The sequence below is a fragment of the Nipponia nippon genome, unplaced genomic scaffold (genome assembly GCF_047370975.1).
Source record: "Nipponia nippon isolate SJK-2023a ecotype South Korea unplaced genomic scaffold, ASM4737097v1 scaffold_35, whole genome shotgun sequence".
NCBI classification, from domain to species: Eukaryota; Metazoa; Chordata; class Aves; order Pelecaniformes; family Threskiornithidae; genus Nipponia; species Nipponia nippon.
In genome coordinates, this window is record NW_028262353.1 from 601,370 (window position 1) to 626,770 (window position 25,401).

At 62.7% G+C, this 25,401-nt stretch overlaps 2 protein-coding genes across 8 annotated transcripts in view; both read right to left on the bottom strand.

Annotated features, from left to right (window-relative positions):
• Positions 1-862: 862 nt before the first annotated feature.
• On the bottom strand, positions 863-2,083 carry RPS26 (ribosomal protein S26). Its single transcript, XM_087771814.1, has 4 exons — positions 1,804-2,083; positions 1,316-1,493; positions 1,025-1,155; positions 863-949 (listed from the first exon to the last, which is right to left on the bottom strand). The coding sequence occupies exons 1-4, from the start codon at positions 1,804-1,806 to the stop codon at positions 914-916; spliced, it is 348 nt and encodes a 115-aa protein (XP_087627940.1). The 5' UTR covers positions 1,807-2,083; the 3' UTR covers positions 863-913.
• Positions 2,084-2,760: 677 nt separating this feature from the next.
• Positions 2,761-25,401, bottom strand: part of IKZF4 (IKAROS family zinc finger 4) — a 31,342-nt gene continuing 8,701 nt past the window's right edge. For 2 of the 7 annotated variants that reach the window (XM_087771720.1, XM_087771722.1), the window contains exons 2-7: positions 19,078-19,182; positions 13,908-14,168; positions 13,301-13,468; positions 7,340-7,489; positions 6,123-6,254; positions 2,761-5,827 (exon numbers count right to left, since the gene is read on the bottom strand). In XM_087771720.1, the coding sequence (XP_087627846.1) occupies positions 5,103-5,827; positions 6,123-6,254; positions 7,340-7,489; positions 13,301-13,468; positions 13,908-14,168; positions 19,078-19,182 (1,541 nt within the window). In that variant the 3' untranslated portion in view covers positions 2,761-5,102. Of the gene's footprint in view, positions 5,828-6,122; positions 6,255-7,339; positions 7,490-13,300; positions 13,469-13,907; positions 14,169-14,252; positions 15,419-19,077; positions 19,183-20,806; positions 21,669-25,247; positions 25,303-25,401 lie in introns of those variants that run through there. The other 5 variants (XM_087771724.1, XM_087771723.1, XM_087771725.1 and 2 more) reach the window with 5 other exon arrangements.

Below are 25,401 nucleotides of genomic sequence, written 5' to 3' on the forward strand. Positions count from 1 at the left end.
GGCCCCGCCGCAGCCCCCGACCCCCGGGGGGGGGGGGCTCCGTGTCGGTGGCCCCGTTACGGCCCCCCCGCAGCCCCCAGCCGCATCCAGGCCTCCCCGGGGCAGAGCCCGGCCCCGCCGCAGCCCCCAGCCCCGTCAGGTGCAGCCCGGCCCCGCCGCCCCCGCCCCCCGGTCCGAGCCCGGCCCCGCCGCCGCCCCCGACCCCCGGGGGGGGGTGTGTGTGTGTGCGTGTCTCCGTGTCGGTGGCCCCGTTACGGCCCCCCCGCAGCCCCCGACCCCCGTGTGTCCGTGTCTGTGGCCCCGCTGCAGCCCCCCGCCCCATCCAGGCCCCCCCGGGGCAGCCCCCGACCCCCGGGGGTCCGTGGCCTCGTTATAGCCACCCCATCCAAGCCCCCCCGGGGGGCACCGGGGCCCCCCGGCTGCTCGGGGCAGCTCCCGCCCCAGGGAGGGCTCGGGCCCCCGCGGCCGTTCGGGGTCTGGGGGCTGCAGGAGGGGCCCGGGGGCAGCCCCAGGGCTGCGGGGGGGGGCTGGGGCGCAGAGCCGCCCCCCCCCCCAGCGGCCTCCGGCGGGCAGGGGGCGCCCTCCCGGGGCTGGGACACGCTCTGGGTGTCCGTGTGTCTGTCCCTGTGTGTGTGTCTGTCCGTGTGTCCATCCATCCCCCAAAGCGCATCCCACGGCCAGGCAGCACCAGTGGGCATGGAGCCCCCCCGGGGCGGGCAGCAGCCCCCCAGCCCAGCCCCCCCCGGGGTGAGCCCAGGGCCCCCTCTCCACCCCCCACCCCCCGAGGGGCTGGGAGCCCCCGGTCCCGTCCCCCCCCCCAGCGACGCGCCCCCCCCCCCCCCCCAGAGGCACGGAGCCGGGCTCGGTGCAGGGTCCTTTATTCAGCCCGCGCCGGGCCCGGGCCGGGGGCTCCTCACATGGGCTTGGGGGGGGGCCGGGGGGCAGCGCCCTGCGGGGGAAGCAGAGGTCAGCCGGAGCGGGGGAGAGCGGCCCCCCGCGCCCCCCCCGGCCCCCCGGGACCTACGGCCGGCCTGAAGCGGGGCGGGGGGGTCCGGTCCTTGCGGGCCTCCCGGGAGCGGTTCCGCACCACCTTGCTGTGGATGGCGCAGCTGACGCAGTAGTGGAGCTTCACGTACAGCTTGGGCAGGACGTAGGCTGCGGGGGGCGGGGGGCGTCAGCGGGCCCCGGGCCCCCCCCCGAGACGCCCCAGGGCTCGGCCCCGGGCCCCCGCGGGTCGGGGGGAGCAGGGCCGGCCCCGTTCCGGGGGGCCCGGCGGCCCCCCCGCGCCCCCTGCCGCCCCCCGAGCCCCCCTCACAGTCGAAGACGCTGGCCTCCGAGATGTCCCGGACGGCGGCGGCCTCCACGATGTTCCGGATGACGAACTTCTTGATGGCCTTGTCCTTGGGGACGCAGCGGGCGCAGTTGGTGCAGCGGATGGGCTGGACGTGGCCGCGGCCCTTCTTGGCCCGGCCGTTGTTCCTCCTCTTCTTCGTCTGCGGGGAGGGAGAGGATGGACCCCGCACCCCCCCCCCCCCCCCCGAGGCCCCCGGTCCCAGCACAGGCCCCGGCGGCCCCTACGAGCCCCCCCCCTCCCCCGGCCCCTCGGGCCCCCCCGGCGCCCCACAGCCGCCCCCCCCCCCCCCGGGCCCCACGGCCGCCCGGCGCATCCCAAGCCCCCCCCCGCCCCGCACTGCCGCCCCCCCCCCCCCCCCGGCCCCACACGGACCCCTCCGGTGCCCCACACGCCGCCCCGGGCCCCCCCCCCGGTGCCCCCCGGACCCCCCCCGGCCGCGCCGCCCTCACCATCTCGGCTACCGGGGCGGCGAAAGAGGGCCCGGCCGCCGCGCCGCCGCCCTTATATACCCGCCCTCCGCCCGGAAGCTCCTCCGCCGCCTCCCCGCAGCCGCCAGGGCCCCGCGGCGCCCCTCCGGCCGCCCGGCAGCGGCTCCGCCGATGGGGCCGGGGAGGGCGCGGGGCGGGCGGGGGCGGCGCTGGGCCGCGGTACCGGCGGGGGGGGGGACGGGACTACTTTCTCCTCGCCGCGGCGGAGGGGTCCGCGCCACGCGTGGTGTGAGGGAGCTCCCGCGCGCGCGGCGCGTAGCGTGCTGCGCGTGTCGTCATCCCGCACGCCGCGGGGGGCGCTGGGAGATGTAGTCCTGGGGGAAAGGGGCGCTGATGGGGCGGAGGGCGTTCGTGTTCTGCCCCCCCCCGCTCGTGGGGGGACCCCGAGTGTCACCCCCATTATGGGGGGTCCCCAGTGTCCTGCCCCCCCCAACCCCAGAGGGGACCCCCAGCGTCTCCCCCATTATGGGGGGGTCCCCAGTGTCCTGCCCGCCCCAAACCCCTAGAGGGGACCCCCAGTGTCCCCCCCCCCTTATGAGGGGGGTGCCCGGTGTCCCCCCCCCCCTAAACCCAGAGGGGCCCCCCAGTGTCCCCCCCATTATGGGGCGGTCCCCAGTGTCCTGCCCCCCAACCCCAGAGGGGACCCCCAGTGTCCCCCCCCATTATGGGGGAGTCACCAGTGTCCTGCCCCCCAACCCCAGAGGGGACCCCCAGTGTCCTCCCCCTTATGAGGGGGTCCCCAGCGTCCCCCCCTCTAAACCCAGAGGGGACCCCCAGTGTCCTCCCCCCCCCCTTATGAGGGGGGTGCCCAGTGTCCTGCCCCCCCAACCCCAGAGGGGACCCCCAGCGTCCCCCCCAGCCCTGCAGGGGGACCCCTGCCCCCCCCAGAAGGGAGGCGGGCGGGGGGAGGCGTTAAATTACTCCGGTTTATTTATAACAGACCTTCAGCCAGTACAGTACAAAACTTACAGTAGTAGATCTCGTTACACAAATAGGTAATTACAATATCTTACAGATACAAAAGCTCCTGCGGTCACGGGGGCGGGGGGGGGTGTCCAAAAGCGAGTCTAACCTCACAAAAAAGGGAAAAACAAAGACGACAGCAAATCCATGAACGATATACAAATGAAAACTCGTTAGAAAGGAAGGGGGGGCCGTAGCCGGGGGGAGGCCGGGGTATTGCACATCATCGTTTGTTCTTCATACATCTGATTAAAAAATATAGATATTTACACGAGTAAAGCGACCTGGAGTTTTACAAAATTCCTACATTTTTGTTTTAGACTCTCTTACAGGAAAAAGAAAAGAGACGGAAAGGAAAAAAAAAAACCAAGAGCGGTCAGAAACTGCAGAGCTTCCATTTCGGTTTGCAAAAACCCCTTTTTGGGTTTGTTTCGGCGCTGCGGGGCGCGCGGGGGGCTCCGGCTTGTTCTGCCGGCGCCGGTTATCGGCGGCAGCGGGCGGGAAGGGGCGCGCCGAGCCCCGGCTCAGCCGTCCCCCTCCCCACGCAGACACCGTCGACAGAAAAGCGAGAAAGGAGGAAAAAAAAAAAATAAACTACTACCGAAAGAAAATGGGAAATAGGGGCAACGGGAGTTGCCGCCGCGTGAGGTGGTTGTGTTTGTGTCCGTAGAAAAGGAACAGCCTTTGGTTTCAACCTCAGGAGAGCCCCGGGAGCGGCTGCTGCTGAGGGGCGTTTTATGCATCCTGGGCCCGGGTAGGAACCGGCGACCCCGGGCGGGGGCTGCGGCCGGGGGTCCCGGCTGCTGCCAGAGCCGCGAGCACCGAGGAGGCAGCCGGCTCTGCCGCGGCCCCGCCAGGGATCGGCGCCCGGCTCGCGCTTTATTTTTGGTTATGTTGGCTGCCTCCCCGGCCCCGCTAAATCCCTTTCACCAGGGGACCCCGTCCTCCTCCCCGGCTCCGGACCCCCTTCCCTCGGCATCTCGCCCCTGAAAACCGGCCGGCTCCCAGCCATCGGCCCCCGGAGCGGCTCGGAGCCCGTGCCAGGGGAAAGGGGCTCGGCCGACCGCTGCTCCACGCAGCGGACGACACCCCCAGCCTCCCACCTCTCTTCTGGACCCCCCGAAGACGGGGGGACCGGGGCAGAGCTCTGGCGCTCGGGGCGCCGCCGCCCCGACTCCTCCGTGCGAGCGAGAGCGGGGCAGAGGCTGCAGGAACAGAAATGACACCGGACCACGGGGAGACCCCGCCGATCCCCCGGGAATGCCAGAGGGAGCAACCCACCCGAGAAGGCTCTGGGGGGCAGGGGGAGCGAGGGGGGCCAGCTCGGGGGTCCGGCGTCCCCAGCGCCGGCGGGCAGCCTGCGGGGAGCAGCCCCGGCAGCGGAGCGGGCTGGAGATACCGGCCTGTGCCGAGGAAGAGGAGGAGAACCCAGACAGCAGAATGGAGCCGTCGGCCGACGCTCGCCGGCTTCCCGGCTTCCGTTTCCTTCATTTCAGCGGAGCAACGGGGACCCCATCGCCCCCCGCGCGGGGCCAGGCGTACGGGGGGCTTCAAGCACCGCGGGAAGGAGGAGCTGGGCAAAACCCAACCTCACCGACCTGGCCCTGCTGGCACCGGCACCACCGGCCCCACGGGGAGGCAGGGGGGTCCCTGCTTTACGCTCCGTGTATTTAAACTCATTAAAGCTCGGGGGGCAGCGGCCCCCCCGCCAGGCAGGGGGGCTCGCAGCCGACGGAGGGGGAGTCCCGGGGGTTTTAGCACCTAATCTGAGGTTCGCTTCGCCCAAGAGCGGGGACGGGCAATGCCGGGCTCGCACCAAGGAAAGGGCTCGGAGCTCCAGGCTGGCGCGTGGCCCTGCGCCGTGCCGTGCCGGGGAGCCGAGCGGGGCGGGAGAGGGAGGAGAACCAGTCTCAAAAATTCAAGTGAGACTTTAGGGGAGAGGGGGGGAAAAAAAAAAAAAAAAAGAAAGAGTTATAAAAAGAGAAACTAAGAAGCTTAATAAATAACGGAGGGAGGTGAGAGAGGTGGGGGGGGAAAGCACAAAAAAGTCCGTTAATATTTAAATAACTCCATTTATAAAAAGGCAAATTGTTAAGAGCTCCCCCTCGTCGGGGTTGGTTTTTTTTTTTTTTTAGTTATTGATTTTTTTTTTTTAAATATTTTTGTAGCCAAAGTCAGTGCAAAGGAGTATAAAAGAAAAACCAACAGTTCCATGCCCTAAGGGTGGAGGGGCTGAGCTAGAGACAGAGGAAGAGTGGAGGGCGGGCTGGGGGATGGGGAGGGGAGGGAGGGGGGTTTTAGCCGACTTTGTGCTCGCCCCGCACTATGTGGGAGGAGAACTCGTACCGGTCCTGGCTGTGGTAGCCACAGATGTTGCATTCGAAAGGGTCTCTGAAGCCGTGGCAGCCCATGTGGATGGTGAACATGACGTGGTCCAGGAAAAGGATGCGGCAGTGCTCGCACTTGAAGGCCCTGATCTGCTCCCCGTCCTCGTTGACCACCCGCAGGGCTTCTTTGGCAGAGCTGGGGGTGGAGCGGGCGGCCGGGGGTCCCTCCGGCAGCTTGGGGTCCTCTTTGGCGTAGGCTGGGCTCTGGCGGCTGCTGGCGCAGTTCCCCGCCGGCAGCTGCGAGCTCCGCTCTTCGTGGTTGCTCTCCGTGTCCGTCGAGTCCTGGCAGCCGTTGGTGGGAGACACGCCCGGCTCCCGGCCCCGGTACACCACCTGCACCCCGTCCGGCACGTCCTCGTGCCCCTCGGCCGCTTCCCGGCTCCCCGGCATCTCCAGCCGACCCGGCAGAGGCTGGATCTGGGTGTAGACGGAGCTGATGACGGGGGTGACTTCCGAGATGCAGTTTGTGGGGGGGAGCCGGAGGGGGCGAAGATGCTCCCCCCCCATCAGGGACAGGGAGCTGCCGTAGGAGGGGTCGAGGGGGTGGTGGGCCGAGACCATCTCCACGTCCTTCTCGAAGCCGGCGTTCACGTCGAAGGGGAGGTCCGAGAGGGTGAATCGCATCTGCTTCTCCCCTGCCGGGAAGGAGAGCGGCGTCAGAACGGGCAGGCTTGGTTTTGGGGTGTAACCCCCCCCCCCCCCCCCCCCAGCACCGCATGCGAGACCTGCCCCGGCCCGGGATGCCGGGGATGAAAGGCGCTAGGCGAACACCAGCTGCATGCCCAAGTGCGGAGTCTCAGCTCCCGGCGGGGTCCTGGCCTGCGGGGGGCCCTGGCCGGGCGCTCGAGCCCCGCTCCAGCGCCCAGGGGCTCCCCCTCGCCCTCCTCTCTCCTGTCTGCCTGGGAAGCAAGGGGGGGAAAATCCCCTTACCCACGAATTTCTGAGGTGTCGATCGTTTCCGTTTGGTGAGGCTGTTCGCCAGCCGGTCAATAAACGTCGGCCGGTCGGACGAGGGGTGAAGCAGAGAGTCCGGCACTATCTCCAGGTCTCGCATCTCGTCACCTGGCAAGACAAGGGAAACCCGGTTCAGCCAGCAACCGCGGGACGGGGCGAGCGGGACGGGCACGCTGCGACCCAGGCCGGAGACTCCGCAGCCAGCGCTCGAGGCACGCCGCTCCTGCCCTCTGCTAGCTGGGACGGACCTACGGAAAGGCTCCCGGGCTGCCTGCTCCAGGCCCAGAGCTTACCCCGTCGGTGAATCGGTCGCGGGGGAGCACCGGCAGCCGGTCCGCCTCCCTTCTTCATCGAGCTGGGCCCGCTCCTGCCACTTTGGGGAAGAGGAGCTGGCTTCAACGGATCGAAGTGCCCTCGCTTTTCTTGCCGGCTCTCAACCCCGGCCTGGAGAGACCTGCCCCGTGCCGCTGCCGGCAAGGGCAGCTCCGCCATTCCCATGCCCCGCAGGTTACGGATCATCCGGTTAAAGTGTCCCGGCAGCCTTAACCAGTGAACCTCGCCGTAGGCACCGGTGGCTCTAGAGGGACCGGGTCCGGCTCCAAAAGGGTGAGGAGCCAGGAAGGCTCCGGCTTTGGTTCTTTGCCGGCGCAGCAAAGCCGGGGGGGGTCTGTCCGCAGGCTCCGAGGAGGAGCCAGGAGGTGCTTCCAAGCCACGCGGTGCCCGTTTCCGACACCTGCCCGCAGGGGTAAATCCCCTACGTCGCGGTGTCGTAGTTGTGTTCTGTTATTTACGGAAAACGCTCTCGGAAGTTCTTGCACTGGAAATACGGGCCAAGGGTGTGTTTTGATTCAGGGGGCTTTGAAATTCGGCTGGCGGCGAGGGAAGGAACCAGGGAGGTAACACTTTGCACTTGCAGAGGCCTGCGGCATTAACCAACGCACACGCATAGCGCCTTTCATCCCACGATGGCCGGGGCACGGAGAGCGCCGGGGCTCGGGCTCTCCCCCGCACAGCACCCCTCCTTTTCTAACGGGAAGGACGTCCCCGAAGCTCGACCCCCTCAGCCAGAGACGGGGCTGGAAAGTGAACCCGCGCCCCCGTTTCCCACCCTGCCGGGACCCCTCGCCGTGTCCCCGGAGCCGGGGAGGCAGCGGGGCTCCGGCCCCCCAACCCGGCCGCCCCGCGGCACTGACCTTGCTGGCTGGCCAGCGACTGCGGTTCAGTGTTCAGACTCTGCAGGTAGTTGTGGCACCGCTCCTTGTGCTCCTCCAGCGTGCTCTGCTGCTTGTAGCTCCGGCCGCAGTAGTTGCACTTGTAGGGCTTGCCGACGGTGGGGGAGGAGACTGCAAAACACGAAACCAGAGCCTGGCCGTAAGAACAGACATCGCGCCCTCGCCGAAGAGCCCGGGAAAGGGCTGGATGTGCGTCGACGGGAGAGAAAAGCGGCAGGAATGGGTCGACAGGGAGCGTCGCGGTGGGGCAGCGACCCTCGCTGTCAGCCCACCGCACCATCTCGCTGTGCGGCGGAGAAGGGACCTCTCCGGCACATCTCGAGCAACGGTTTCCAGAGCTGGGAGCAAGAGCTGTGACCTGCAGCTCCCGGCTTCTGCCTCAGCCTTCCTCCCGACCCACCGACCCCGAACACAGCGACCGCACGCGCCCCGGCACCTCCACGATCTGCCTCCTCAAACGCCACTCCCTGCCGGAGAAGGGCTGGATGCTCCAGGATTTTGATAGATGAGGAGTTACGAAAATAAAACATAATTTGGCCAAATAATACCTAAACCAAAATGCCTCAGACCTGGCTTTCACCCACGCTCTGCTCCCCGGACACCAGCGATGTGGTTTCTAGCAGCTGCCTGGCCATGTTACGCACCCCCAGGTAAACCCTCGTGCTGGAAGCCCCGATGGCAAAGGCAATATTTAAGGAGGGCAGCTGAACCCCCGACTTTTTAAACATTTCTGAGCATTTCTTCACCCTCCCATCGCCACAAAGTGCTCGGTGGCTGGGCCAGCGCTCGGCTGCTGTGCAGAGCGTGCGCACCCCCGCACTGAGATTCGTGGTAAGACACTCGCCAGACACATTTTTATTCTCACCTCTCCCAATTTTCTCACTTCTGACTGAAAATCGCCAAAGCCACCCAAGGTTGGCGTTCAGCCTTGCTGGCCGGTGACCGCCAGACAAAGGAGAGCGGCCGCCGCGTGCCGCGGAGCCGGCGGTGCTCCTTGCGGCGTGTTATTATCTGTATGTTCTAACCAGCAGACTACTTACGGTGAAAAATCATGACCCCTCCCGAGGGGAGATGGTATCTCTGAACCCCGTCGCAGTTTCCATCGCGCCACGAGGCTGCTGCCTGCGCAGGGGATGGGGAAACGCAAACGCTGACACGGGGGTTTTGTGCCACTCGCCGAGTGATTGCTAATTAGGTATAATCACAGCGGTACCTGGGCAGCAGGCCAGCCGACGTCCTTCGGGCACGGGGAAAGGGCAAGGCGGTCCCCAGCCCATCAAATACCCTGGGGAGGGGGGGGAAGGGATCCAGGCCCCCAGGGACCTGCCGCCGCGGGCTGATCACGCTCAGCACCTTTTGGGGGAGGCAGCTCGTTAGGCAAGGAGATGCTAATGGGCAAAAGGCAAGCGCGGGGAAGCTGCGGCGGAGAGGGGGGTGGGCTCTCCAGCCCCCTGCACACCCCAGGACGGAGAGCACAGCCCCACGCGCTCCCTTCTCCCCGGCCACCGCTCTCACCCGGGAGCTCGCCTCCCGAAGCCGGCAGGACACCAAGCCACAGAGCCGTGCCACGCTGGGGAGGGAGACGCGGTCCACCAGGCAAGGGCCAGGGAGCACGGCGTCCCAGAGAAGCCCAAGAGCTGCCGTGCCCTTCCCCTCCAACGCTGCCCCACGGCACGGGGAGGCTGGGTTTCGCAGCTGGGCAATGCCCTGAAATCGGCCGCTTTTGCTGGCGGCCGGAGCCCATGGCCCTCCGCCCGGGACGTGCTGGCAGCGGCGTCAGCCAGCCCCACGACAGCCGCCTGCGTCACGCTCGCCCCGGCCGGCTCGGGGAGGAGCGCGCTGCCTGTCGAGACCCGCCTGGACCCGGCTCTTTCTGTTCCTGTCAGATTTAAGGGGTTGTTTTGGGGTTTTTTGCAGCTTGTGGTTTAACCTTTAACTGCTTTTTAAAAACACGCATTTGCAGGCTGTAGGTGAATTCACATTTACCCCCCGCCCCAGCTTTGTCACCTGGATTCAGGCGAAGTGCTTTGCACCGCGGCTGGGAAGCGGGGCCAGCACCTCCCCTTGCGACGGCTTGTACCGGCTCGCCCCAACGCCACCAGGGCAGCCCCCAACAGCAGCGGTCAGCGAGGAGACCGGCTGCGGCCGCGCGCGCCGTACCCCTGCCCGGTCCCAGCCCGGCAGCTCAGCCAAGCCGCAGGCAGATCCGGGAGTCCAGGAGCCACCGTGGATTTCACCACCGAAGCTCCGGGTTAGAAATCAATCCGGAGAAGCTGATGACAAGTGCAAATCTCTCCTCCCAGCCCTCCCCAGGCAGCAGCATTGTCGCAGAGCAGCTGAATATTGGTTTACTCCAGTCCCAAGGGAGGCGAGGATGCCACTAGCCTCCGAGTACCAACACAAAAATGCGCGTTAGGAATTTACTCCTCAAATCTAGCAATTTAGATGGGAGAGCCTCGACTCCAAATTCCATTACGTCTCATTAATCTCCATCGCTCGCTCAGCTTTTAAACTCAAGAGCTCCCCAAACGGCTCGGTTTTGTTACTCCTAAACAAAACAACAACCCAAACCCCTGCGTGCGTTTGTGCTTCCCAAAGCTCCCCTGACGGCTGCGCTGGGATCGGGGGTGGCTTTCCAAGCTGGGAAGCTCCGCATGAATACCCTGAAGTTATTTCCTCAGGATCCAGCCTTCCCCTTCCCCGCCTCAGCTTGTGTTTCGGGGCTCTGGGGACAGGCAGCTGCCCGCGGCGCAGGGGGACAGCAGGACACGGAGGAGCCTGGGACCTGGCCATCGCCCGACCGCGCTGGGACGGCTCCCTGGGGACACGGGGACCGAGCCGTCCTCCTGCCCACACACCTCGGCAGCAAAGGTCTCGCTCCCGGCGCCGAGGCTCCTCCGGGGCTCTGCCCACGCCGCGGCGATGCCCTGCCACGGAGGTTGCTAAGCCTGCGCTGGGCTTCCCCTCGCAGAGGGTCAGCTACGGCCCAGGGACGGGGTGTTACGGTGGCTGCAGGACGAGGAGGGAGGCTCCATCCCGAGCCGGGCTTTGCCTTGTAACCGGTCACTTTTACTCCTTAGCCTGTTCCTTGAAAACATCGTCATTTACCCCCCGCCACATGCTCGCGTCTCGGACAGACTGGGTCCATCTGTCACCTAACGCGAGGGAGAGGCTTCCAGCGAGCAGCGAGGTCTGTTTAGGATCCCCCAAGTTCTTCGCCCATGTAATACCCAAAACGTGAGCAAGGGGGAAGCTCTGCTCGCTGCAGGGCCCCACCAGGAGAAGTGTCTTCTGACCGAGCACAGCAAACAGAAGGGCTCCCTCCAAACACAAGCTCCAGGTTCGTTTATTTACCAGGCTGCGAAGCGGCGAGGACTAAAAGGGAGGGAGGTCTCGGGGGACCGGCAGCTCATCTCAGCCGTCCCGGGTGTGGGCTGCAGCTTCTGATCTATTTCAGAGCAACGCAGCGTGTTTGATCTGGATTTTAATACCTCACTTTTTTGGACAGCACATCTTCCGAGATGAAAGCTCAGTGTCCCTCATGGGGACGGCATGAAACGCACATGCCTCTAGTTAAGGCAGAGGGAGGGAAAGCCAAGCCCCGCTGCCTTCCACCCAGGCAGGATAACCGCTAGACTTTCGCCTGTGAAATCCACATTAAACGAAGGTTTTCTTAGTAATTAGCTCCCATAAAGACTAATTTTTGTTTGATATGTTGCGAGGGCTTGTCCCATTTCTGTGTCTCTTGACTGAAGGACTCAAGGCGACCCTTCCCATGCCTGGCAGCAGGGAGACGTCGGCGCAGCTCCACCAAGGACTCACCTCTGGACGCTCAGCGAGGGCGGACGCCGGGGACAGGCGCAGCCCGAGAGGGGATCTCGACCCACAAGAGGAGCCACGACCAAGGAGTCCAGAAATGACCCTGCGCCCCCGGGGTCTGGATGGTTCGGGGTCCCTTGAAGGACGTTATTTAGGAGAAAGCCCCCGGGAACGCGAGGCAGGGTCTCACCAGCCACGGGAGCTGCTGGTGCCGCACGTGCTCCTCGGTCCGGGTCTGCGCATCCGCCTGCGCAACCCTCCCGGCGAGTCGGGGGTCCCGGGACAGGGCTCAGCCACGTAACGCCCCAAAACCCCATGCCCCAACACGGCGGGGACGGGGAGGCTTTACACAAAGCGAAGAACGGAGACTTCCTGAACGGGACTCTGCTCCAGACGCACCAGAAGATTTTTTTTCAAAAATCCAAGAGCCGTCCAGCTTCAGAGCACCCGTCCCCTGCCAAAAACCCGTGGGCTGAAGGTCCCCGGGCAGGGGCTTGTCAGCGGCACCCCGGAAGGGCACAGGGTAGAGCTGCCGGCAAGGCGAGCTCGTGGTGGACGGATGCCAAAGCCCTGTGCTCCGCCGCACGGCAATTCCTCCCCGAGCCGACGCAGCGCTGCCCAAGATGGAGCGCGGCTTGGCACTGGCCGAGCTGCTGCCGCTCGCAGCAGCTGGGGGCGGAGGGGAGGAAGACAGATGATGCTGATCGCTCCAGACTGAAGGATTCGTCGGGAGAGCTGGAGGCCTCGAGGCGGAGCGGCCGCGGCTCAGCTGGTCCGAGCAGCCGCTGCGGTGCTTCGCAGGGAGCCGGGCTGTCACCAGAGCCTGGCTTTGCTCACCCTCCGAGCGGGGCCTGAGGCCGCTGACCTCACCTCCTCCCCTGGGGCAAAACCGACTCTTTCCCGATCACCTCCGTATCAGAAACGCCACCCGCTGCCATATTCTGGCCAGGCTGGAGAGCCAGACAAGAGACCAAAAAAATTTGACACTGAGAAGCAGCTTTGTCCCTTGGCAGCGGGGATGGCCAGAGACAAAATATAATGGCTGGGAAGCTCCTGCAAACCCCCCGAAGCTCCTCCTGCGCGGGCGCTGGGCGAGAACCAACAGCTCCAGGGGTCAAACCACCCAGATTCCCCTCCAGCATCTCCCAGAAAGTCTCAGATGCGTGTGCGGGGGAGAGATGACAAACTCCCAAAAGAAACAGCAAAGTGGGAAGATTCATCCCCAGCAAGACGGGAGTTCAAACCTGGAGCATCACACCCTCCCACTGAGGAGGGCAGAAACCTAAGGAAAACTGGGGCTCTTGGGCCAGGCTGCGAGGGGGGAGCAGGTTTCTGGGCCCCCGGGCAAGGCTGTGATGAGAACAGGCTCTTCGGGGCACAGGTTTCTTCCTTCAAGGAAGCACGCGACACTCATTTCCATGCAGCGCTCGAAAGGTTAGAGTCGCAGGTGTTCAAAGCCATCTGCGTGAACTTTAAAAGCCCCGGCAGCACCACAGAAACGCGCTGGTACGCAAATCAAGGGAAAACGATCGCGAACTGGGGGGCCGGCTGGCGTACTGCACTCCCACCCGTGGCCCCCGCCAGCTGTTACATCACGGAACCGGGTGGTGAAAACCACATCTCAAATGTCAGATTTGAAAAGGACAATGTCAAAACAACACACAAACAAAACCCCTCTGCGCTCATTTTCACTGGGGCAGGGCACACCCAAGGGCGGGACCTATCTTGACTCAATAAAATCTATTAAACATTTATCTTTATAAGAGAGAGATGCAATAACCCCCAGGAACGACTGGAACACAGCGGGACAGAGCCCCGCCGGCGTCCCTCTGGTCAGCGGAGCTCCCGGCCCATTAGCCAGACACTGATGCAGCCTGCCCCAGGCGCACGCTCTGCCATCGGCACGCCGGCTCTGCACCGTGGCCGCAGCGACTGCAGCAAGCCAGGAGCCGATACGAGAGCAAGTTTGGCTGCTGTCGGTTCAGAGCTCGAGGCTGGCGCCTTTGGAAGCTGGGCTCAGATCCCTGGTTTTGTGCCACCATCGTGTGTTCCCTCCCTGCCTCCTCCTCCCCTCCCAGCCCGAGGCCGGCCGGAGCTACCCACCGGAGTGCGTCCGCAGGTGGCCGGTGAGCGCATCCCTCCTGCGGCAGGCGTAGTTGCAGAAGGGACATTTGAAGGGCTTCTCGCCAGAGTGCAGTTTGATGTGACGCAGGAGGTTTCCCTTCTGGGTGAAGGAGGCTCCGCACTGGTTGCAGTGGAACGGCCTTTCTCCTGCAAAACCGGAGCAGCGGGTGAAACTCCTGCTCAAAAGCATTCTCCAAGTCTGCAGAGGAGCAGCTCTCGAATCGACAGCCCGGGAGACCAGGCGCATTCACAGGTTCAGCAGCGCCGAACGCGCACGAGAAGGAAAGCCCTAGGTTAACTACCAGACGTAGTGCTCTGGATGTGACCTCCGGCCTGGGGAGGGACGGGCCTGCTGCTGGAGGTCAGACAGCAACCAGGAAAGGCCAGCACTTTCCCGGACCTTTCCCCACTAACATCTTCTGGCTGCCATCAGCGGGGTCAGCGCCTTGGACCTGGGACCCATCTCCTACGGCATCTGCGCCCCCCAGCCAACACACACTTGCCACCCGGCTTCAGAAATTCGCTTCCCTCCAGCCCACCCTGCCCCTGCCCCGGCAGCAACGCCGGCCTCGGGGCTGCCGCTCACCAGTGTGGCTGCGCTTGTGGACCATCAGCACGTTGGGGCCGATGCACACCATCCCGCAGATGTCGCATTTCAGCTTGCCGTTGGGCAGGCGAATGCCCCCGGGGGAGTGCGGCTCCTGGCCCGTCCCGTCGCAGTAGCCCAGGGGCTCCGAGAGTGAGTCCTCCACGATCACGCTGTCCTCCTTCTCGAGCATCCGGTCATCCTGTGACAGCAGCCGGCTGGCTTCCTCATCGCTGTACATCTCCACCTTGATAGAGTTTGCTACGAGGAGGCAGAAGGGATAAAACAGTCAGCGGAGGAAAAAACTCTTAAAGAAGTTGGGAGCACAGCTTAGGCAAGACTTACTCCTAAAAGAAATACTGTGATGCGTTAAGGGATTTGTTTGCGATAAACGTGCATCTTCTCATTTTGTTGACTACTCAAGAACAGACAGCAAACACGGATCACACGAGGTTACGGGCTGGATGGCTTGTTTGCACACCCCAAGGATTACTGCTCTGCATCCCGCCTTGTAAGGTGACTGACTGAAGAAAAAGACATTTAGTTCCCTGGATTCAAAGGCAGAGGGGGAAAGAAAAACCACTCGTGCTTTTGAAGTACCACAGAGGAAGCAAAGACACCGCGTTTTGACTCTCTGAATCAGTAAAGGCTCAAAATCCACCGGCACAGAGTGCCTAACACGAGTGTCTTGGATAGTCAGCACATCTCGGCTCACTCGAGAAGCCATTGCTTCACCGCAAGTTTTCATCTTTGCTACAAGACCTGGGATCCGTCAGCTATCTGAAGGCAGAGAAAAGGACGGTGCTGCCCGAGACCCCCACCCCTGCCCCGGGCAGGCTGATCGCTGCCTCGCTGGCTGCCCCGGCTCGGGCCAGGCTCCCTGCCCGCAGCTTCTGCCTCTTCCCCTTCCCTCGACCGCCGAAGAGGCTGCAGGAATCGGGCAAATACAGGGAGGGGATGAACATGCAGACACCCGTGGGGTGGCATTTGGGCACCGAAAACCCAGAGAAAGCTGGTCTGAAATTCGGGAAGCGGATGTGAGCGATGCCAGGGACCAGGGAAAGGTCCCACACCCGAGGGCTGGCGACTGCCGGGAGCAGCCATCCCGCAGCTTTCTGGTCCAGACGAGAGCAGAGGGCAGGAGCCGGAGGGACCGTGCTCAAGAAGCCACCAAAGCCGGACGACGGAGGGGCACGGGGCCAGGGCAGCGGGTGGGTCTCCCCGCCGCGTGGCGGCCGCTGCACCGCAGCAGAGCCCCCGGGTTTCCCTCCCCGCCGCCACCTTTCCTTCCTCCTGCAGCATCGGGAGCGGAGGCTGGCGAGGGGATGCGCCAGCCCTGACCTACATTCCCGGCTGCTCTAATGATCTGTGGAATGCCACAAATCAAACACTCCCCGAGAGGACGGCGACCGCTCCGCTCCCTCCGCTGCCAGCAAGCTGCACCCCACGGGGACTGGGAGAGGGAAGGACGGGGGAAGCCTCTCCCTCTCCTCTCTCCGCTACCTCCCGATGAACTTGTCCACCCAGACCCTGCACGCTTCCTCCCTCGGCCGAGTGTCCGAGCGGTCGTCCCACCTTGCGAGGCCAGCTGTACCCTCTGCTCGAGGGAGAACTGCCGCCGGGACACCCTCAGCCTCGGTGAAAAGTCGCCTGTTTGGAGAGCCAGTCTTTAAATGATCAAATTGGAAAGTTTCCTCCCACTTTAAGCCACCGCCAGCAGCCAGGAGCGAGAGGGAATCCCCTGGGGAGGCTCCCCGGCGCTCTCCGGCCGGGGACAGCCACTCCTCGGCTGCTACCTGCTCCCGTAGCGCTGGTCCCGGCAGGCCGGAGGAAGACGACGATGGAGTAAAGTCGAATCCAGGTCACCCACATGGCCATGCACCAAGCCCATGGACTTAAACAAAATATTTACAGAATCCCTTTAAATATCAGATTCTTATTCCTTCCATTTAAAGCAGGAGGCTCTTCCCAGTCCCTTAAGAGGAGAACTGTGGGGGCTGGAGGAAACTGAACTTTATATACACAAAGGAGACTCTGCTGCTGCCCGGAGGGTAGGAGGCTGCGGAGCCCAGGCTGCCTTGTGGAGACAGGCGTGAGAACGGAGCAGGCTGAGCGCAACCACACAGAAATCCCAGCAGCTTCCAGATCTGGTGCTGACTCGACCCCTGGGGCCCATTCAGCTCTTTGTGAGAGTGTGAACGCTCACCCACGGTCCGGGGACGCCTGCGGCACGCCGACGGGCACAGCGTACCAGCCGAGGGGATTCGAGAAAACCTTGGTAACGTCCCCGGTACCAAACCATCCGCAGGATTTGACCTTTCAAACCTGGGGGGGTCTGAACAAACTCTCACGTTGGCCGAGGCAGGGACGATCCTTCCCACTGGGCGAGCAGGAAGGCTTTGGGTCGCTTACCGGGCAAGGCGGATGCGCGGAGAGCGGAGATGGCGGCAGCAAGACGGTGCCAGTCCTGGGGAGACCCGCGCCTCCCGCTCCCCCGGGCACGGCGGACACGCGGTCCCCGAGGAGCCAGGCCACGCGCTCGGAGAGGAAAGCTCTCCGGAAAGGCAGGAGGGCGCTGGCTCTTCCCCAGAGCTAGGTACGGCTTCGCAAGGGGGGATTAACGAGGAGCAGCAGCATGGAAGTGATTCATCCGAGGCTGCGTGAGGTTTATTGCTGGGTGAAGAGCCCAGGAATTCTGGCTCTCGCTCCCCTCCTTCCCTTCCTGGATCCTCGCGGCAGACAATGCTGCCTTCCCAGAGAGGCTCCAGGCAACGTGAACTGTGCATACACCCGGCCTTGGCAATCGCAGGCACTTTCAGACCGTCTGCGGAGCCACTGGCCAAAGCCACCGCTGGCTGCAGACTGGGAGGAGACTGCGGCTGAAGCATCCTCGCGGGGGGAGCAGAACTTTATTTATGCGTTGGCCGGTGCCACCGCGCTCCCCTGGGAGCGTCCAGGAGACCCAGCGCAAGGAGACGCCTCTGTGCACAAACGCGAAGTGAAAAGCTCCTCTCTCGGCGGCGGGAGCTGCCTGGATGAGTTGACGTTTGCTGCACTTTGATTTTCTGGTTGGGTTTTTTCTTTTTTTTTTTTTTTTTTTTTTTCTCCCATTCCCCTGGGGACTTATTTTTTTCCTGGGCAGAGAAGGGAGGCCAACTATTGTTCTGTAATTCTCCTTTCAGAACCAACGCAGAGTCCGGTCTCGCTGGAGAGAAGTCTCTGCTGGCAGAACAGGTTATATAATATTCTTGCTCCTCTGGGGCACGACGCTTGCTGGATGAACCAGCTGTGAAGTCAAGTCAGATCAGAGGCAATACCATCACTCGCATCCTGCTGTTAAAGGGGAAGGGATCGTTATTGTCCTTTCAGCCAGCCCACGTGCTCAATTCCTTTTGCTTCTGATCAAGCGAAAAAGGCTGCGTTACCTCTCAGAACCGTCCTCTGCGAAAAAGCCAAGATTTTATTTCTTTGCGGAGCTTCTACGCGTTTTTATAGGGCAAATGTAAAATAAACAGCAAGTAATAAAAGGAAAAAATGGCAACAGAGCTAATTCATAACATTACCACTTCTGAAAACGTAATGTTTTGGGTTTATTTTATCCTCGTTCAGAAAAAGCAACCTTCAAACGCCAGGACTTAACCAGAGGCGTCCCAAGCACCTAACTGCTGGGAGCCCACGCGGATAAATTACGAGGGAGTTTCTCTGCTATGGAAAAGCAATAGGCAACCACACGCTGGAAGGCGGGAAGGAGGGAAGATCAGAGCAGTGCCCGTCTTTTCGGTGTTGGTTGAGTCCATCTGGTAGAGACGGCCCAACTGCTGGCTCCTGAATACCGCGAGTGCAACTCAGAGCCGGCCCTGCCAACTTATCTCCTTCTTTTTGTGCGTCAACACGACTTAGCGGCATGTACGGCCCGCGGAAACTTGACTGCTGCCCCGAGACGGCGGCGACGCAAACGGCGTCCCTGCGCGTTAGGCCGGCACCAGCCGTGCCGAGCTCATCCAGGGCCACGGCGTTCCTCAACGCACAAGGGAAAACTCACTTTTCTCATCGATCACCGCGGCGAGCAACGGGAGCGGACGGCATGCCAGGACGAGGGACAGACTGCAACAGCTCTGAAATCGGACCTATTTTACTGGGGGAGGTTCTTAAACATAACCGAAAAAGCAGTTTCATTCATTTGAAATAGAAAGCAAAGAATCCCATCAGTAGGCAGGGAAGGAGATGGGAAGTCTCATGTGGACAGGAGATTCACCACACCGGTCCCGTTTCCGGATTAGTTCCCTGTCAGGTGCCAGCCACCGGCTCAGCCGACGGCGCCCTGCCGACGGCGCCCTGCCGGGTGAGAGCGCATGGAGGCAGAGGCACAACCGGGCAAGACCTCAGGGGCCGCGCACCCGCTCTGCGGTGCCAGGGCGAGGTGACAAGGGCTGGCGAAGAGGAGCTTCCCAAGGAGCACGCTGCCTCCCCGCTCTTCTGCTCATTGCTTGGCGGGGAGCAGGCAAAGCCGGTGCCTGAACAAAACGGCACAGCCTGGCCCAGCTGGGTGCTGGTGGCGCGTTTCATCACCCTGCGGCACCCCGGTGTATCCGAACGTGCCCCGGGGCTCTCTGAATCTCCCGCAGCTACACAAATAACTTCCCAACAGACTCATTCACGCAGAGGCAGAGCTCTGCTGCTACGTGAACCGCGGTGCGTGCTGCAGACTCCAACCTGCCCCAGCTCCTACACGAGAGGAAGCGGAGCAGCTTCTCATTTCCCGCACAGCCTTCTAGACGGATATAAAAAATAACGCATTCCAAAGCAACCAATGGCTCTGCGGCCCCTCCAGAGCTGTGATCATTTACAGTCTGGAACATGCCGCTGCTTGACAGTCAAGGTGAAATTCAGAACCACAAGGAAAGACCCCGAGTCCTCGGCATCACCACAACCAACTCGAAAAACTCCGGGCTCAGCAACAGCCGGTGCCCAGGATCAGTAACCCGGCAGCTGCTCCGTGCAGAGACCAAAGCAGGGTTTTATCCTCTTCGGTTGGAAAACAAAGAGTCAGACTCAGAAATCTGTCACAGCGGGAAGTCAGAATTTATGTCACGCCTGAGAGTGCGCAGGGTTTGGGGACACAACAGGCAGACCTTGGCATGGCTCTTCTCGGTTAAGTCGGCGTACTCACCACTGAGAGAGCGGCTCGGGGAGGAGTGCTGGCTGTTGGGTGTGCTCACCGTGGGTCCCACGATCGCCGAGCTGAACTCCTTCTCCAGAGAGGAATCCCCACTACCTTTGGGAGGAGGGAAACACAAGTGAGCGACGCCTGAAGCACGGCTTGTGGGTTTGCGCTGGCTTCACCCCGCCAAGCCCTCGTCCCAGTACCTCTGCTGTGGAAAGGGGCCGCTGACGGGCCCTTCGGGGGGCTGGAGGGCACGGCTTTTACCCCAACGGCACCGTCTGCCACGCGCACCGGCATGGCCTGAGCTCGGTGCTTTCTGGACCCCAGTCCTCCAGCTGTGACCTCCTCAGACGCCACCGCCCCGAGCCAGCGCCGCGCCGACGGCAGCGGTGCGCTTTGCTCTCCTCACGGCATCGGTCCCGCACCTGAGCGACCCGTGCCTTCCCCTGCCAGGCTGACCCCAGCGCTCCTCCCGGGCGAGCGGGTCCCTTCGCCAGGCACCGGGGTCCCCCTCCCCGCCAGCCCGTGCCGAAGTGACGCTTCCCAGGCAGATACTCACGCACCCGGGAAGCCGAGCCCACCCCAGAGGGATCCTCGCAGTCCCTGGAAACAGGCCCTTGCCCATGCACGCTGAAAAGCGAATTCAGCGACACAGCTGCCTACCAGAGCACCTCCAGCCCAAGGCACTTGCGCGGCAGGCTAGACTCATTTTTTCCCCTTTGGGGGCTAGCAGGTTTCTGTTCCGGCGAGAGCTGCCGGCTGCCAGCGCGCAGAAAACCCCCGGTCCCCTGCCAGCCCTCCCCACCGCACGCCCGAGAGCCGGGCAGCCGCCTGCAGCGGCCGCAGGGACGGGGACAGCGGAGTTTCATGATGGAAAGTGCAGAAGCTCCATGAACGCCTTCAGCACAGCTGGGAATGTTATTTCTAAATACTCGCATCTGGAGAAACTCTCCTCTCGGTGCTCCCCGAGCCCAGTTCATCCCATTGTCTGATGACTACTGGGACGCTGAGCTCATCAGCCTCGCTGAGCATGGGAATCATTTATGGTAACTGCCCTCGGTGAGACAGCATCTTCTAAATCGTTGCTCGCCTGAGACCAAGCTGGGACACCCCAGCAGCATCCTCACCCTTCCCGGCTCCCTGCGGGCAGCATTTTAAAGAGGTTTTCTTTCCTCCTGGGGTCACAGCAGGAGAGACTTCGGGGACCCTTCCCTCTCCCCTCCCCACACTTCGGCGAGGCTGGCAAGCTGCTGCCAGCGAGTTTGAGTCAGGCGAAGCCGACCTGCGCTGCCAGCCACGGCAGAAGAGGTTAACGAGAAGGCTGAACAACGAGCCCTGCGGAGGAAAGCGCCCTGCTGCCGAGAGGGAGCCAGCCCCGTGCGTTACTCGGCGGGCTGGGGCCACGTCCTGCAGCCCGAAAACCAAACAGCCGCTGCATGGGGCCAGACCGACCCTCTCGGAGGGTCTCGGTACATCACAAGCGGCATCCTGAGCCTACATCGCTCACGTTCGCCTCCATGGGCATCTCGGGGAGGTCAGGCCTTTCCTTCCCTCTCCTCCCTGCCAGCACAGGGGATTTCAGACACCTATAAATCACCCTCCAGAGTCAGTCCCTCTGCCCGGCACAGCCCCCTGCACCCCTTCTCCACCGCGCACAGAGAGCGAGCGGAGACGGCACCGAGTTATTTCAGGATCCTTCCCCCCCCCCGCTCCCGTTTAACTCGCATTATTCTACCTTGCTGGAGATACCCTGGAGTGTTATCACAGCCAACTCCTTGGAAACAGCGCTGGAGCCCAGGCTGCGTGTGCATGGCTGCGTCGCTGGCAGGGCGCACGCAGCCACTCACCTTCCAGGAAGAGCAGATTCCTGGAAGCGAGGGAAACGACCGTCATTTTACAGTCAGGCGGCATGGCGAGCGGGAACCCGGGCTGCACCGCTCCCTGCCGCGGGGACACGCAGCTGCGGCCTCCGGAGAGCGAGGAGCCGCGCTGAGCCGGCCGGGGACGATGCTCTCAGGAGGGAGAGGAGGGAGCGGGCAGGCGACGGGGGACCGGGGATGCTGCGGGGTCTCTGCTCTGCCCTCGCAAGGCAGCTGGCTGCCCGGGGGCTCAGCGACCAGGCACAGGACCCAAAATATCAGCGGGAAATAGAGGATCCGGTGACGGTAGGGAGAACAGCATTGTCCCCAATGTCAGCCTACAGCCAGCGATGGCTCATTTGGGCTCTGTCCCTCCTGCATCAATAAGGGATGGGGACACCGAAGCCTCGGTCCTCAGCTCCAGAAACGGAGCGCGAGTCTCTCATTAAACTCCCCCAGCCGCCCAGCGTGTCCGGACCCAGAGCGCGCCCGAGCCGGGCAGCTCTGGAGCGGATGCTTGGCTCAGGAGAGGCTCTTCACGCCTCCCCAGCACTCCGCATTCGCAAGCGTACCCGTACCAAATGGCCAGAGCCCACAGCCACGGCGCACCGGACCACGGCCTCGCGCTGCAGGTACAAGGAATTTTTTTTAGGCAGCGTTTCCAGATGAGCTTACCTCGGCGTGCAGTTCCCATCCTACAAAAAAAGACCCTCCTGGTCCCAGGTTTGACCCTGAAGGTGAGATCGGGGCTCACTAACAAAGCGTCCAGGCGGTGCTGGCGGCAGGAAGAACCCCGCTGCGCTGGGGTTTTACAGCCCGTTCCCAGCTACTGCCAATCCCCGATGTATTGGAGAAAGGTTAAAAACCCCAGACTAGAACTGAAGTTAAACATTAAGGAGAGAAAAAAAGTTAGTATCTCCTCAGTCCTTTCAAGCAGAAGGGGCAGGGCACAGCATCCCGTTTTCAGCTCAAAGCTCGGCTCGAACCTTCGCGCTGCCAAGAGCCTCTGCTCCCCGGGGAGGGATCGCTGTCGAACCCAGGCAGGGCCGCATGGACCTCAGCCAGGACCCCCCCTCCCAAAAATCCCCCCCGCGCACGGGGACGGGGTTGTGTCCTCCGTGCAGCAGCGGGGCTGGCACCGGGACCCCCGGTAACGGCTCCCGCGAGCGGCTCAGAGCCCCGGGAAGGTGGGCAGGCTGCCTGCCGCCGGCAGCGAGAGCTGAAGCACTATCCCACCCCTGGGAGCAACCAGCGCCTGGTTTCAGCGGTCTCTCAGCAATCTCCCTCTCTGATAACTTTTCAGACTTGAGATTTCAGGAAATATTGGGTCACATTTCATTTGCTCTAAAAAAACAAATGGAAACCTGAACGTCACGCAAGAGACGGTTTGTCTGTCTGTAGCCCAGTTATCCAAGGAGCTGATGGCGTTTAACCCTGTTCTCAGGTGCCCGGCATCCAAATAAAAGAGGGTAAAATGGAGGAGACTTGGGCTGTTTTGGGGAGCAGAGCATGAGGGGACGGCCTGAAAACACCCCCCGTCTTCCACCAGCCTCGGACACGCACACACACAGGCCACCGAAGCGGAGGCAGACCTCCGGAGGCGCGCAGCCACCCCAGGGAGAGGAGAGGAGCGGAGCGAGGGGGCCAGGATCCCGCAGCAAAACCACGGCGGGACGGGGACCTGATCCCACCCTGCCCGCGCCGGGCACCCTCGGTCTGGGCTGGGGAGGCTGAGAGGAGGCTGCTCCGGTGCTGCCTCCTGCACGGGGCCGTGCCGGCTGGGACGGACCGAGGTGCTCGGCCCTTCTTAGCACCGGCGAAATGGTGATGGCGCCCAGCAGGCGGGACCGACACAAGCAGAGAGCAGCAAAGCCGTTATCTGCACGCTCCGAACGCCCTTTTTTTGGGTTAAGCGACTACAGATGGATTGAGAGCCCGAGGAGGTGCCACCCGAGGAACTGGCACGCAGCACGGAGAGGTCTCTTGCCCGCCTCCACCTTGTTCCTACCCCCTCTGCGGTAATGACTCTGTCTCTACCAGAGCTGTTTCAAAACTGACTTATTTTCCTGTGAAGAATTCAAAGGAGAAAAAGTATTTCACATTCATGAAGAGTTTCCGGGCTTTTGCTTACCTCGCTATTTGACGAACATGAACTTTATCTTTTTTAAGAGTTCGTTTAATTAAACGTATTTCACAGAAACAAGTTTCGAGAGCTCTGCTGTTTGTTTCCTCCAGTCATTTCATATCCGCAGCAGCTCAGGGCCCCGACGCAGCTAATGGGCAGGCCTTGACCCTGACCCCAACGATTAGCTGATCTTCCTCAGGCCTGCCCTGACCCCCAGGCCGGGCAGCACAGGCTTTGCTCCCCGAGTACCGGGGAACCCAAAAAAGAAAGCCCACCCTGGCCGGGACGGCCCTGCAGAGCTCCTCTAACGCTGCTCTTCCCTTCTTCCATCCCTTAACCGTTCCCCTTCCCTCCAAACTCCAGGAGCTGCTTAAACCTCGGACCCCCAGGACGTCCAGTGCTGCAGCCGAGGGGGATTCGGGCTGCGCCGAGGGAGACGGGCTCTTTCTGTTGCCTCTTTTCAGACCTTTCCGGGCTGCAGCACCTCCGCCCTCGCGGGGAAACGCGGACCTGCCGCAGGGAGCGTGGGGACAGGGGAGGGCTCACCCACGGGGCTCCCCGAGGAAAAGCAAAGCCGCAGCCCTGCAGGCGACACAGACCTGCGCGGCCACGAGCCCCCAGACTCCGCCGGAGGACGGCGGCAAGCGCCGGGCAGACACGGTTCTGCAGAGCGAGGCTGAGAAAGCAGCCGCGTTCGGCAGGCAGCCGCCCTGGCACAGCGCGATCGGCCAGCTTCGGGGAAGCATTTTGTTATTTAACAGAGACATCCTGGCAACCAAAACCCGAGCAGCAAGCTGCAGCGAGCGCCTTGAGAAGAGCCAAGCATCTAACCCGAGCGGGGATCCTCCGGGGATCGGAGGAAGTCTTCATAGAAAGAAGGAGCACACAATAACTCCGAGGATGAACTTTGTCAGAAGGGGCAGGATGCAACGCGATTTACGCCGAGGGGCGTTGTGCAAGGTCCCCCGCGCAGCGCTGTCAATGCACCAAGCCCGGGCCACCGCCACCGCTCGTTAGAACAGCCGGGGTCCGCTCTCCCTTCCAACGCACTTCAACTTCTGACCTTCATCCCCGCTGAGCCATTCATCCCCGGCACCCCCCAGCTCCTCCAGCTCGCCGGGCTGGCGCAGAGGCCTCCTCCTGCCCCTCGCGTCGCTGGGGCCGGGTTAGGTCATCACAAGAGTTGCTTCTGGCTTTGCCGCTTCTAAATCTACACCAGGTCTTACCCTAATCCCCCTCTCCTCCCCAGCAAAGACAGACAAACCGAGGTGTTTTCACACTGCAAACACCCGTCCCCCAGAGATAAGAACAAATCCCACCCACCCAGCTTTCACTTACAGCCCATACCGGCTGCGAGCCGGGTTTCTGCAGGCGACCGGACAATCCAGATCCCTCCAGTGCCACCGGGATCCCCTCTGGAGACGGTCACTGGGGCCGCGATCCCCAGCATGGCAGCTCCGGTCCGTGCGACCCTGCCGGTTACGGAGTGGCCCGGCACGCTGGCAGCTTCCAGCACCCAGATCTAGGCCAGCCCCACGCCGCCTCCCCCTCTCCCCACGGACGTTTCACGGCGTTGCGTCTGGAACTCAGCCTGGGTTTAATCTTAACGCACGCCGACAAACAGTAGCGCTGGACTTGGCAAGCAGCGCGGCTGAGATCACCTGCGGGGGTCTTAAACATCGCCCTGCTCCCAGTCGTGGGCTCGGCATCCCGGAGAGCGGGACTAAACCACCCGTTTGCCGAGCACGGCCAGGAGCCCCGAAGGAATGACCGACCTCCCCGAGCCCCCTCGGCACTGGGACTGCGCCGCCCTCGCTGGAAAGACGTTTTCCTTTCAGCTTGCAGCAAGGCTGGAAATTCCACCTACCGCTGGCGTGCTGGCAGCCACCCACCCGATCGGCAGGTGAAGACACAACCACATAAACTTCAGCGCAAACTTCCAAGGCTCAGCCTAGGTACCGTTTTTTAAATCAGCTGTTTATTACGCCCAGGGCTTTAACGCTTCTCAGACACTTAATGAAACATGCTGATGTTCCGAATGCTGCTCCTCAACGCTTACTCTGTGATGGCGACAGCAGCACAGCCTCGGGCAAAGCATCGAGAACAGGACAGCTTATACCCAGAGGATGAGACTGAGCACCTTATAACATTAGCAACCCAAAATAGCTGGCAAAAATCAAGATCAGACATACCAGATATGTAAGATCGTCCATTACAGTCTTCTATATCCATCTTTAAGGTACTTTGCTGAAAGAGAAAGCAGAGCTCAGTCAGAGTTAGCCTCCGGAAGCTGCTCGGACTCTCCTCCAGTAAAACTGCCCAGCAGCTTCTCGGAGCAGACGAGTT

Excerpts from the sequence above, each read along its gene's own strand:
- RPS26 (XM_087771814.1), bottom strand. Across the intron at positions 1,156-1,315 it reads GGAGGCCAGCGTCTTCGACT|CCTACGTCCTGCCCAAGCTG; the intron begins GTGAGGGGGGCT and ends CGCCCCCCGCAG. Across the intron at positions 950-1,024 it reads CGCCCCGCTTCAGGCCGGCC|GGCGCTGCCCCCCGGCCCCC; the intron begins GTAGGTCCCGGG and ends CTTCCCCCGCAG.